Source organism: Chinchilla lanigera, unplaced genomic scaffold, assembly GCF_000276665.1.
Source record: "Chinchilla lanigera isolate Chin_1 unplaced genomic scaffold, ChiLan1.0 scaffold00018, whole genome shotgun sequence".
In the NCBI taxonomy this organism is placed as follows: domain Eukaryota; kingdom Metazoa; phylum Chordata; class Mammalia; order Rodentia; family Chinchillidae; genus Chinchilla; species Chinchilla lanigera.
The window spans coordinates 14,034,407-14,046,350 of record NW_004955419.1 but is presented as its reverse complement, the minus strand read 5'-3'; the positions used below and the strand labels follow the sequence as shown (position 1 = coordinate 14,046,350).

General features: G+C 43.6%; 1 protein-coding gene across 3 annotated transcripts in view; it reads left to right on the top strand.

Annotated features, from left to right (window-relative positions):
- The first annotated feature begins 4,260 nt into the window (after positions 1–4,260).
- Rgs3 (regulator of G-protein signaling 3) overlaps positions 4,261–11,944 on the top strand; it is a 123,817-nt gene continuing 116,133 nt past the window's right edge. Inside the window, exon 1 of one of the 3 annotated variants that reach the window (XM_013513122.1) lies at positions 4,261–4,363. In XM_013513122.1, coding sequence (XP_013368576.1) covers positions 4,261–4,363 — 103 coding nt within the window. Of the gene's footprint in view, positions 4,364–5,782; positions 6,018–11,944 lie in introns of those variants that run through there. The other 2 variants (XM_005382666.2, XM_005382663.2) reach the window with 2 other exon arrangements.

Below are 11,944 nucleotides of genomic sequence, written 5' to 3'. Positions count from 1 at the left end.
GGGAGGGAGGGAAGGGGGAGGGGAGGGGGAGAGGGAACTTGGTGGCTCAGTTGTGATCATGTGATAGTGTGACATTTGGTGTCAAGCACTCCTTGTATTGCAAAACACTGCTCATTTATCAAGTTAAAATTTATTAGAAATATTTGCTCCTTTTGCAGAACACTTGCAGAACAAGTTATTCACAACCCAAGGTTTTATGGTACTTGAATTTCCTAAAGGCAAATAGTGGGGCCAAATCATTGTTTTCTTTTTCATTCCTTAGTTCCTAGTATTTTAGGCATTAGTCAGTTATATTTTCACTCTTATAAAATTATTATTCATGTTCTTTGGTATATTTGTCTTTTTCTTATTGATTGGTAAGTCTTCTTTGTACATATTTGCCACATATTTTAAGTCTTTTGTTTTGTTTTATTTTGTTTTGATGACGGGGATTGGAGCCCAGGGCCTCTTGCATGCTAGACAAGCACTCTGCCACTGATCTACTTCCCCAGACCTTAACTCGTTTTTTGTTTTTTTTTTTTGTATTTTTGAAACAGAGTTTCACTATTTAGTTCAGGCTGGCCTAGAACTCAGAGTGATCTTCCTGCCTCAGCCTCCCAAGTGCTGGGATTATATGCGTGCACTACCATGCCTGGCCTATCATTTTTTAATTAAACACTTTTCACTTTTTAAAAATGACCACTAAAAAGCCTTTAATTCTCAGGTAGGAATATAGTTCAGTGGCAGAACACTTGCATAGCATGCCCGAGGTCCTGGGTTTGATTCTCAGCAATATAAGTGTGGGTACCCGCCAATAAAGATTTTAATTTTAAAAATATATACAGTGGAATACTACTTGGCCATAAAGAAGGATAAATTTGAGTCATTTATAGGAAAGTGGATGCACCTTGAAAACAATTTTAAGTGAAATAAGTCAGACACACAAGCTTAAACACTAGATGGTTTGTCTCATATGAGAAACCCCAAGTATGAACACAAAGCGGAGTAAAATAAAAGACAGATAAAAGAAAACAGGGAGATAGATCTTTTGCAAGTGGGAAGGGAATCAAAAGATGGTGGGAGGAGAGGGGACAAAGGGACATATAAATAATTAAGGTTTGTCATGTACATGTGCTAACTCCCCACGATGAATGGAATCATTATGTGTTTCAAACATGAGAACTAAAATAAAAAGAAAAAAGAAGAAAATGAGAGATGGGAAAGAGGGGAACGAGAATAAAAAGAACTAAGATATGTTAAGTACCTGTTCCTATTCCCTGAGGTGAATGTAAACATGATGTACTGCAAACATGGACCAATAAAAACAATTTAGAAAAAAATTCCCCCAACCATTTGACATGTAAACTCCATTTTTAGCTCACTTGCTGTAGAAAAACAGTCAGCCTGTAGGCCAAACCCTGAAGATATATGTTTACTAAAGTTGAACCACCTTTGTATTACTGGAAATAATATTGGTTGATCATGAGCTGGATTTGGTTTGCCCTATTTTATTCAGTAGTTTTGCATCTAACCTTAGGTCAGATTGGCCTATGCAGAGATTTCAAGTCAGGCACAGATATATGCTATATAGGCTGCGTGATATCTAGAAGTGTTTTTAATAAGCAGTCATTATTCAAAAATTGGGAAATACGACATTAAAAATTTGAGATTGTTACGCTTTTCTTAAAAAAAAGAAATGAGGCAAAACTGAGAGAATGTTGGCCTGGTTTACCACCTTTTAACACATATTTTCTATAGTATGTTTTTCACTTCATTAATTTCTACTCTTACTTAAAAGTTTGACCCTTGCTGTATAGTTTTCTGTTCCTGAGCTTATTTGCATTTTGCTTTGTGTAGGCTTCCGCTTAGCATTGACAGATCTTCCAGGTTTTTTTTTTCTTGGTTCTGAAATAGTTTAAATTACATTGGCATCTGTTAACTATCTGGGCTGTCTGAAACTTTGTCAGGTAGAGTTTTGGGTTTCTTTTCTGTTTTCTTTCTGATTAATGATCTGTTAACTATTACAGATTTATAATACAGAGATACATATCTATTAGAGCTATAATTATAAAGCTAAACATTAAGTTCTTATGTAAGTTCCAGTAATGCATACTTTCTAGAAAATAAAACCATTTTCTCCCAGATTTTCAAATTCATACAATAAGGTTGCAATGTCATTTTTCTTACAGTTTAGAAATTATCTTTGTGTCTTACTATCTTTCTCTTTCTTAAACTTGTTTATTTGTAGTTTTCTTTTTAAGTTTTGCCAGAGGCCTATTTTACCAATCTTCTCAAAGGCCAGCTTTTTTGTTTCGTTATTTTCTTTGTTCTTTTTGCAGAGAAGTCTCACACTGTGTGGCTCAGGCTCACCTTGAACTCACGATGTAGTCCAGGCTGGCCCTACACTAGTAACGATTGCCCCACCTCAGCCTCCCAAGTGTGAGATTATGGACACATACCACTATGCTCAGGTTGTTTTATTGTTGAAATCTAATTTTTCTTCGTACAGATTTCAACACTGTATGTGTGTGTGTGTGTGTGTGTGTGTGTGTGCATGAGTGTTATAGGGGATTGACCTTAAGACCTTTGCATTGTTCTACACCCCCAGCTTTTTATGTTTTACTTCTACACAAGGTCTCACTAACTCTCACTAACTTGTGCAGGAAGCACTCAACCTTGTGATCCTCCTGCCTCAGCCACACAAGAGTGCTAGGATTACAGGACTGCTCCACGATGCCTGGATTCATTACTTTCTTTTTAAAATTTCTTCCACGTTAACTTACTCCTTTTCTAATTTTTTAATATGACTCTTTCTTGGTTTTGAAATGAGTGTTTTCTTGGACTTTGTGTTCTAGTCTATTGATATGCTGTCTTTTTTTCCTGGTATTTTAATGTTTGGCAGTTCAAATATGTTGTGTCATTATTTTTCAGAAATTTCTTTGCTATTGGGTTAGATGATATCTTAAAGTCAGTAAGATTCTTCGATAGTTAATATGAAAGTGTACCCAAATAAATCATTTTAGTCTCTTCTTTCTTTTTTTTTTTTTTTTGTTTTTCTCCGGTACTGGGAACTGAACTCACGACCTTGCGCTTGCCAGGCAGGCGCTTTTGCCGCTGAGCTAAATCCCCAGCCCCTAGTCTCTTCTTTCTAAACCCAAATGTTCTTTATTCTTACAAAGTCAGTCTTTAAAAATGTGTATGGCCAATTTGTGCGTGTAAGTGTGGTGTACGTAGGTAATATGTTCAAGTGTATTTTGTGTGTATGTACCCTGTGTATGTGCACAGGATGTACACATAGTATATACAGTGTATTTGTGTGAGGTATGTATGCAGTGTGTCTGTTTCTGTGTGTGTGGTGTATGTAGCACATAGGATGTGTTAAGGGATGTGCAGTATGCACGCATGTGTGTAGTGTTCACAGTGCCTGTCTTTGTATTGTGGGTGTGTGTTATGTTTCTGTATACATGGAGTGTGTAGACTGAACGAGGTGGAAGGCATGCCCTAGGGGGTGTTAGAGCACTCAGGGCATGTCAGACACAGCCATCCTTGGTCCTCAAAGTCCCCACCTTCTTGGGGACAGCAGGGCCAGGACCAGGACTCTGGATGTCAACTATGGATGGCAATGTGGGCCAATAGGACAAGTCTCTCTTGCAGTGCTGCCATCCAGGTGCCCACTCACCACTGTCCGCCAGCTCCTGAGAAAAAGGTGACCTGTCCCTGTAAGATGAAGAGGCTTCCAGGGCTCTGCTAAGCAAAGGAGCCTTACTAGGAGAGAATCAGGGTCAGGCTGGCCTTGGGGTCTCATAGCTGAATAGCTTAGCTCCTGAGGCAGGTAGGAGGAGTTAGGAGGAGACCTGCCAGGCAGTGAGACCTTTGTTCCCAATAAGGGGTGAAGTGCCTAGTGTGGGTCTCAGCCCTTTCTCCTCCAGGCAGCTCTGCATAGGTCTAGGGCCAGGCCCCAGGTGCTCATAGCCTCCTGAGTCCATGGTGGTCTCCCCTGGCACAGATCTCTGCAGTGATCCCTTGCAGAGTTGTGGAGAGGGTGGAGTGTCACCTTGGGCACCTACTGTTGCTTTCCCTATGGGCCTTCCTTTGTCCAGGCTTCTGAACTGTAAGCTTTCTAGTTTTGCCTGGGTGTGATCAGCCCCTGCTGGGGGCACTTACAGGCCATGCTTAACTCATGCTCTGGTCTCGAGCCTGAAGGTCTGCAATACCTCGGGGCTCAGTGTCCTGTCTACATCCTATGGTTTGAGTCTGAGGTTGCCCATTTTCCCTGGCTAGATGGAGTGGCCAAGCCAGGATACCTTCCTACCCAGAAAGGATGCTTGGACTCAGACTTTCCCAGCCAGGAAGCGGATCAGGCGTGCCGAAGTCCAGGGTGTGGGTAAGTCCATCTATCTACCAGGGAGGTTGGGCCAGGAGTGTGGCCCTGCCCCTGCTGAGGGCATTGTTCACAGTGTGGGGGTGGGGGAGGGGTGGGGCAAGGTTCACAAGGTGCTAGGATTCAAGCCGTCCACCAGCTGTTTTAGGACTCATTTGCATTTGGCTACTAGTTTGTTAATTTCAGGGCTCCTTCTCTGGTTTCTGTGCCCCACTGGGGGCCAGCAGAACCCATGCATCTAGTTTTCTGCTGCTTCCACCTGCTGTTGGCTGTGGAGCAAGTGGGGAGGCCAAGGAAGAAGAGGAAGGCAATGTTCTTTGAGGTAGACAGACCTAGGTTCAAATTTCAGCTCTGCTTCTTTCTAGTTCTGTAACCTTGGGCAAGTTGCCTAGCCCCTGCCTGAAGTTCTGATTGTAAACTGGAGCTAATACATCCTGCTCTTCCAGTGAAGACTAAAGGAGATGATGTGTGTAAATTACTCAGCTCAGCTCCTGGCACCTGCTACTCAGTATGTAGAACTCTTCTCTCTCACGCCCCCCAGACTAGACTTGAGTAAACTGCTGAACACAAATATCAGTTGGCAGTGAAGTCAGAGGACCAGAGACGAATACCCACACTTCCCATTTTTAGAGTTACGTGAGACCAGCAGCTTTCCCTCCCACAGTGACAGCTCTCAGAGATTTGCAGAGCAGATGTCTTAGTGTGAAACCACTCCCTGGAGGTGTCTCATGAATGTTTGCTGACAAATCCACACAGGCGCTGACCTTCCTTCTAGTGCTGCCTGCCAGCACCAGGCTCACCAGGAGGAGATCCAAAGTATGCGCCTCCCTCCGTGTCCTGTTCTGTGTGTGATGCCCCTAGCTGCAGATGGGAGGCCATGAGGCTGGCTGGACCGAGCTGCTCTGGTCTGGACCTGTGCCAGGCTGCTCTCTGTCCTCCCAGAGGAGGCTCTAGAGAGCAGTCCAGGCGGAAAGGGTTTGGGAAGGAGCCGAAGCCTGGTAGGGCAGGTGCAGAACACACAGGTTTCCAGACCCATCCGCGGTTAGGAGGCTGCTCCTTTGCCCTTGCTCGGGTCTGATGATTACAGGTCTGAGCTTCAAAGCTGGTTACGAACCCGATTGTAACTCAGCTAATTGCAGGCTGGGGAGCTGGGCGAGCAGGCCAAGCTCGCCCGAGTGGGCACACTGGGCCCGGGTCCCTTCTGAGGCTGGTACTTCCAGCCTTGAAGCGCGGTGCGAGCACCAGGGGCCCAGGCTTGGCCACTGCCTCTTGCAGGCTCCTCGCGATAGGAGCCATCTCTGGTGGCGGGTGACCGTCCCCGCCGCTCCCAGTGTCCACGCCTCCTGCGCCCTGGCCCTGTCTGCTCGGTCAGGTGGAAAGCTCCCCATTCAAACCAGCGCGGGCCAATCAGGGCCTGGCGCGCCGGGCCGTTCCAACAGCGCGCTGTGCAGCCCGGCTCCCGCCGGCTCCCGCTTGGAGACGCTGGCGCAGGGGCAGCCAGCCTGCTGCCTCGGTTACCAGCGGAAACACAGCCGCCTCGGGTTGCAGGCGCTCCCGCCCTACCCACAGCCCGGACCCATGGAGCGCTCTCTGCACCGGGTCTCCCTCGGGAGCCGGCGCGCCTACCGCGACCTGTCCTTTTACCTCACCACTTTTGGTAAGTGCTTCTGGGGCGGGCTGCCCGCCCTGCTCGCGACGCCCAAGAAGGCAAGCTCGCGTGGTGAGAGGCCAGGCGGGAACAGGCGCTCTTCCTCTTTGGGGGGCACCTGCTCTGGCCCTATCTCCTGCGATCGTTCAGGAGGGATCAGGGCACCGGCTTAGGCCGAGCAGCAGGACACCACCTGCTGCCTTCCGCTGCTGCCACCAGCTGCAGTTGGTTCGGCCTCACTTGGCTGGAATAATGCCCCAGTTAATCTTTCAGAGACCTGGGTTGTCATCACGGAGTTTCCTATTAGCAAGTAGCTCAGGTTAAATCAGGGTCTAGTTACTGAACCTTGAGATCTCATTCACCCACTTTTCTTGGGCTTAGGAACCCCCAAATGCAGGGTCAGTTCGGGTGGCCTTGCATCCCTTAGGGTCACTTTGGAGGCTGTAATCTGGCTTTGCCAAGGAGTATCTGACCTGCAGCTAAGATGGCAGAATTCTCTTCTCCAAGACAAACCTTAGGAGAGACCCAGGGCTGTCACAGCCATTAATCAGTTCAAGCTGTGACCTGAGGCTATCCTCAGGGTTTGGGGTGGACAGAAAGGGGCAGTAAGCTCCGCCCCCAAGCTTCTGACTAGGTTCCCTCCAGTACCAGCGACCTGAGTAAACCTGGCCTTTGGAGTAGCCATATAGGTAACAGCCCTCCCCTAGAGTACAAACAGCCCAGCAGAACTCTTCATTTCCTTGCCGGTCCTGGATCACTCTGTGAGGAGAGGGTTTGTTTTTCCTCTATGAAGACTTGGACCCAGAGAAAGGAAGCTCTCCCATGAGCCAGTGGCAGACTTGGTACCTCAAGCCTTCTGGAGGTGACCTGAGCAGTGCATTTTTGTTTGAACTTGCGTACAACTTTCTTATAATGATCAGGGAAGCTATTGCAACAGAACTGGACCTTGCCCAGAGTTTAAAGGCAGAGCACCCAAGGAGTTAGGCCCTGGGTGGCTTCCTGGCTCCCCTCCTTTCAGGCTGACCCCTGCCCTGCCACCCTGGCTCTTCACAACCAGCTTGCCCGTTAGAGAGGGGCTGTGGCCTGGCATCCTGGAATTCACTCATCTGGGTGGTGGAGGACAATAAAGTGCAACTAACTAGCTACCATCTGTTGAGCAGCAGCAGGTGCCAAGTACGTTACCTGCATGGCGTCATGTAGTGGCCTCCAACCTTGCAAGGGAATCCCTGCAACCCCACTGGGGATGTGGGGCTCCGTGAGACAAGAGGTGTCCCCAGGATCATATGAGATAGTGGAGTTGGAGGTGGTCAGCAAAGAGTGTCAGGGAGCTGTGCAATGCTGTTACCTTAGCTGTATCCTGATTAAAAAGTGAAAATATAGCTCATTTTTTTTCTTTCTTATCATGTTTTTATATTCTCCAGACTTCTCTTTCTCTCTAATTTTAATAAAGTTGAGATCAAATTATATGTGCAGTTTTGTAAGCCATTGTATTTCCTTGCTTCAGTCTATACATATTCATCTATTAGCTTCACCTCTCTACTGGATCTGAGAAGTTGGGGAAGGCCCAGGTCCAGAAGGGTGTGTAAGTCCTACCCAGTTCTGGAGTCAGAGTTGCGTCTGATGGGTTAGGTCTGATGGATTAGGTCGTATGGGTTAGGCCTGATGGGCTAGGTCCGACTGGTATAGTGGACACTGTGCTTGAACTGGCTGTGACCCCAGTGTGGAGGAGGCAGGCAGGACCTGGGGAGGAGTGAGAACCTCCTGCTCCTATTTCATTTTCTTTCAAATCTCTCCGAAGATACTAACTAGAAAGTTTGAAAAGTTCTCTTCTGTTTCATGCATTAGCTCTTTTTCAGGCGGTACAGTTTGTCATGCCACTCCTCTTCTAGCCTGCTGATTTTCACTGCACACATTTGTACAAGAAGATTCCTGTCAGTGGTTACTAAACCTGGACACTTCTCAGAAGCATTTTGGGCATCTGCTAAAATATAGATTCCTAGGTTATTGCCCCAGAGACTTTCATTTAATAGGTCTGGTGTGGAGTCTGAGAATCTGTACTTGTAACGAGCTATGCAGATGTGGTACAGCATTCCTATAACCCTAGCACTTTGGGAGGCTGAAGCAGGAGGATGGTGAGTTTGAGCCCAGCCTGAGAAATTTAGTGAGTTAACAAGATTCTATCTCAGAAATAAAAAAGGGCCAGGGACGTATGTCAGTGAGAAAGCACTGGGTTCATTCTCAACCTCCAGGCATGCGTGCGTGTGCACACACACACACACACACACACACACACACACACAGCCATAGTATTTTGACCATCATCCAAATTGCCAGGGTTGGAGGCTATGGATTCAGAGTCAGTTGTGGTAGCCAGTGTAGATTCCCCTTACTGTGAAGATCTTTGATAAGCTTTTCTTAATTCCCTGGCCTCTTCCAAGCATAGTAGGTGGTCATTGGCCTTCAGCAGTGTGCTTTTTCTCAGAAGAACCTGGTGAAGATGTTACCTAGATGGTAGGTTCCTGAGTACAAACTTTCAAAGGGAATTAGCGTTTCTGGAAATGGAAAGATAAAATTGTTCCCTTCAGGGTGAGCACTGTATGGTGTATATATATTTTCTCTGTGTGTGGATTTGAGCACACCCTTTGCATCACCTTCCCAAAGGGACAGGTTCAAGTAACATTCACGGGCCTACCACTACCTGCGGAGATGTGCCTGACTTCAGGGAGGAGTATGCAAGCTGAGAGTAGGATCCAGCTTCTGTAGAGAAATTTTTCCTTTACTGTAATATCTGGTATAATTTGAAGAAACCATTATAGGTACACATAATGCTTTTCCCTAGGATTATATCTTTTATTTTGTTTAGAATATTTGTTAGCTTTTTGAGGGTAAAAGCTTTGTTGGGATATACTTCACATATATACAACTCATTCTTTTAAAGTGTACAAGTGAGTGTTTTTTTTTAGTTTATTTTCACAGTTGTACAGCTATTACCACAGTCAGTTTTAGAACATTTTCATTACTTCAGAAAGAAACGCTGCACCTTTTAGCTTAGCATCCTCAATCCCCTGTCCTCCCTTGCCCTAGGCCTAAGCAATCGCTGATCTACTTTCTCTCTCTGTAGATTTGCCCATTTTGGACATTTTGTGTAAGTGGAATCATATGTTTTTCTGTGACTGACTTTTTTCACTTATAACATTTTTAAGATTTGTTCATGTTTTATTTTATACCAGTGCTTCATTCATTTTTATGGCTGGATAATAATATTCCATTGATACACAGCACTTTATTTATCCATTCACCTGTTGATGGATATTTGGGTTGGTTTTGCTTTTTGGCCATTATGAATAATGGTGCCGTGAATATTTGTGTGGATTAACCCTTTCATTTTTCTTAGGTATATAGTAAGGAGCAGAATTTCTGGGTGATAAGGTAACTCTGTTTAACTAGTTGAGGAACTGCCAAACTTTTGCAGTATATGCACCATCTTACATTCCTATCGGAAAAGTGTGTAGGCTTCGTTTTCTCCATGTCTTCACAAAAACTTATTATTATCTAACTTTTTAATTTTAGCCATGCTAGTGGTATCTCATAATGGTTTTCATTTGCGTGTCCTTGATGACCAGGGTTTCTAGGCAACCTCTATGATTGTTGACTATTTGTATACTTTCTTTAGAGATTATTGACTATTTGTATACATCCTTTGGAGAGAAGTTTGCTCATTTTTAATTGGGCTATATATGTTTTTCTTATTGTAATTAATATAATTTTTATTACTGTAATTTTATTATTTTTATTGTAAGGGTTCCTTATTTTAGATATAAGTCCCTTATCAGATATATGATTTGCAAATATTTTATTTTAATTTATGTTTTTTTCACTTTTTATAGTGTTTTTTGAAGCCCAAATGTTTTTCATTTTAGAGTTCAATTTATTTTTTATTTTGTTGCTTGTACATTTATTTATTTATTTATTGATTGATACTGGGAATCGAACTCAGGACCTTGTGCTTGCCAGGCAGGTGCTGTGCCATTGAGCTGTATCTCCAGCCCAATTTGTTGCTTGTACTTTTAATGTTATATCTCTGAATTCATTGCCAGCTTTAAGGTCACACATCTCTTTTCTCCTGAAATTTTATAGTTTTGATTCTTAAATTTAAGGCTTTGACCCATTTTGTGTTACTTTTTGTATATGTAGGAGTTAAGGGTCCAGTTTCATTCTTCTGTATGTTGCTATCCAATTATCCTAGCACTATTCGTTGAAAATATTTTTAAACCAGGCATGGTGGTACACACCTGTAATCCCAGCACACGGGAAGCTGAGGCAGGAGGCTTGTTGCGAGTTTGAGAACAGCCTGGTCTACAAAGTGAGCTCAAGGCAAGCCTGAGCTGCATAGCTAGACCCTGTCTCAAAAAGACAAAAAAAAAGTTTTTATACTGTTATTGGATGATCTTGGTACCTTTATTAAAAAGTAGTTGACTGCAGAGGTGGAGGCAGGAGGGTTGTGAGTTCAAAGCCAGCCCGGGTGACATAGTGAGGACTTGTTTCACCATGAGACAAAATGAAAAAAATGAACAGAACCCCACTTGCATAATAAATAATATCAAGTATCAACAAATGGGTTCATATCAAATTAAAAACTTCTCATAGCTTAGGATACAACCAACAGAGTGAAGACAAACTACAGAATGGGAAAAATGTTTTGCCCGTCACTCTTTGGACAGAAAACTAACATCTAGAATATATAAAGAACTAAAAAACATTAGACCCCCCAAATAAAAGACTCAAAAAGCAGGAAACTGAAATAAATAGACACTTCTCAGAAGGAGTACAAATGGCCAATGAATACATGAAGAAAAGTTCAACATCTCTGGCCATTTGAGAAGTGCAAATTAAAACAACATTGAGATTCTGTCTCACTTCAGAAAGAGTAACTATCAGCTAGAAATCAAACAGTAACAAATGCTGGTGAGGCTGTGGGGGAAAAAGAAACCCTTCTTCATTTTTGGTGACACTGTGAACTAGTTCAGTCACTATGGAAATCATTATGTAGATACCTCAGAAACTAAAATTAGAAATTCCATTTGACCCAGCTATTTCCCTTCTAGGTATCTTCCCAAAAGAATTAAAGACATCATATTACAGTGGTACATGCATATCCATGTTTATAACAGCACAATTGAAAATTGGAAGTGGCCTATATGTCCATCAACAGATGAATGGATAAAGAAAATGTGGTATTTATACACAAAGGAGTACTACTCTGCCATAAAGAATAAACTTGAGTCATTAGGAAAATGGATGCACTCTGAGAGCATAATGTTAAGTGAAATAAATCAGGCACACACGCTTAAATAGTGCATGGTTTCTCTTACATGAGAAACCCAAAATAAAAATAGAGTCTAGGGAACTGTTGAAAGGTAAAAAAAATAAAGAAAGAGAAAAAGAAAATACAGGTAATAGGAAATAAGGCGATCAATCTTTTGCAGATGGGGAGAGAACCAAGAGATGGAGGAAGCGGGGAGAAAGGAGAGAGGAAGAGGAAGTAAAAAGAATTAAGATGTGTTCTGTGCATGTACCAACTCCTCACAGGAATGTAATCATTGCCTACTGCAAACATGTACTAATAAAAACAAAAATTAAACCAGAAAATAAAAACCCCGGATCATAAAAACGTTAGACAAATATTTGAAGAATATCTTCTTAAAGGAGTACCAACTTACTAGCTTGCCTGTGAGCCAAATTATTGACTTACTTGAGATTTCTGAACCAAATGATTACGTTCCCTGGGGTCTCTGGCAATCTGCAAGTGTCACATGGCCAAGGGAAGAACAAGTACCTTTCTTCCAGGGTGTCAGACCAGGAGATGAGGGGCCAGCTGGCCAGGTGCTGTGGGCCTGGGCGACACAACTCACCTGCTCTTAGAAATGTTGCCTCTA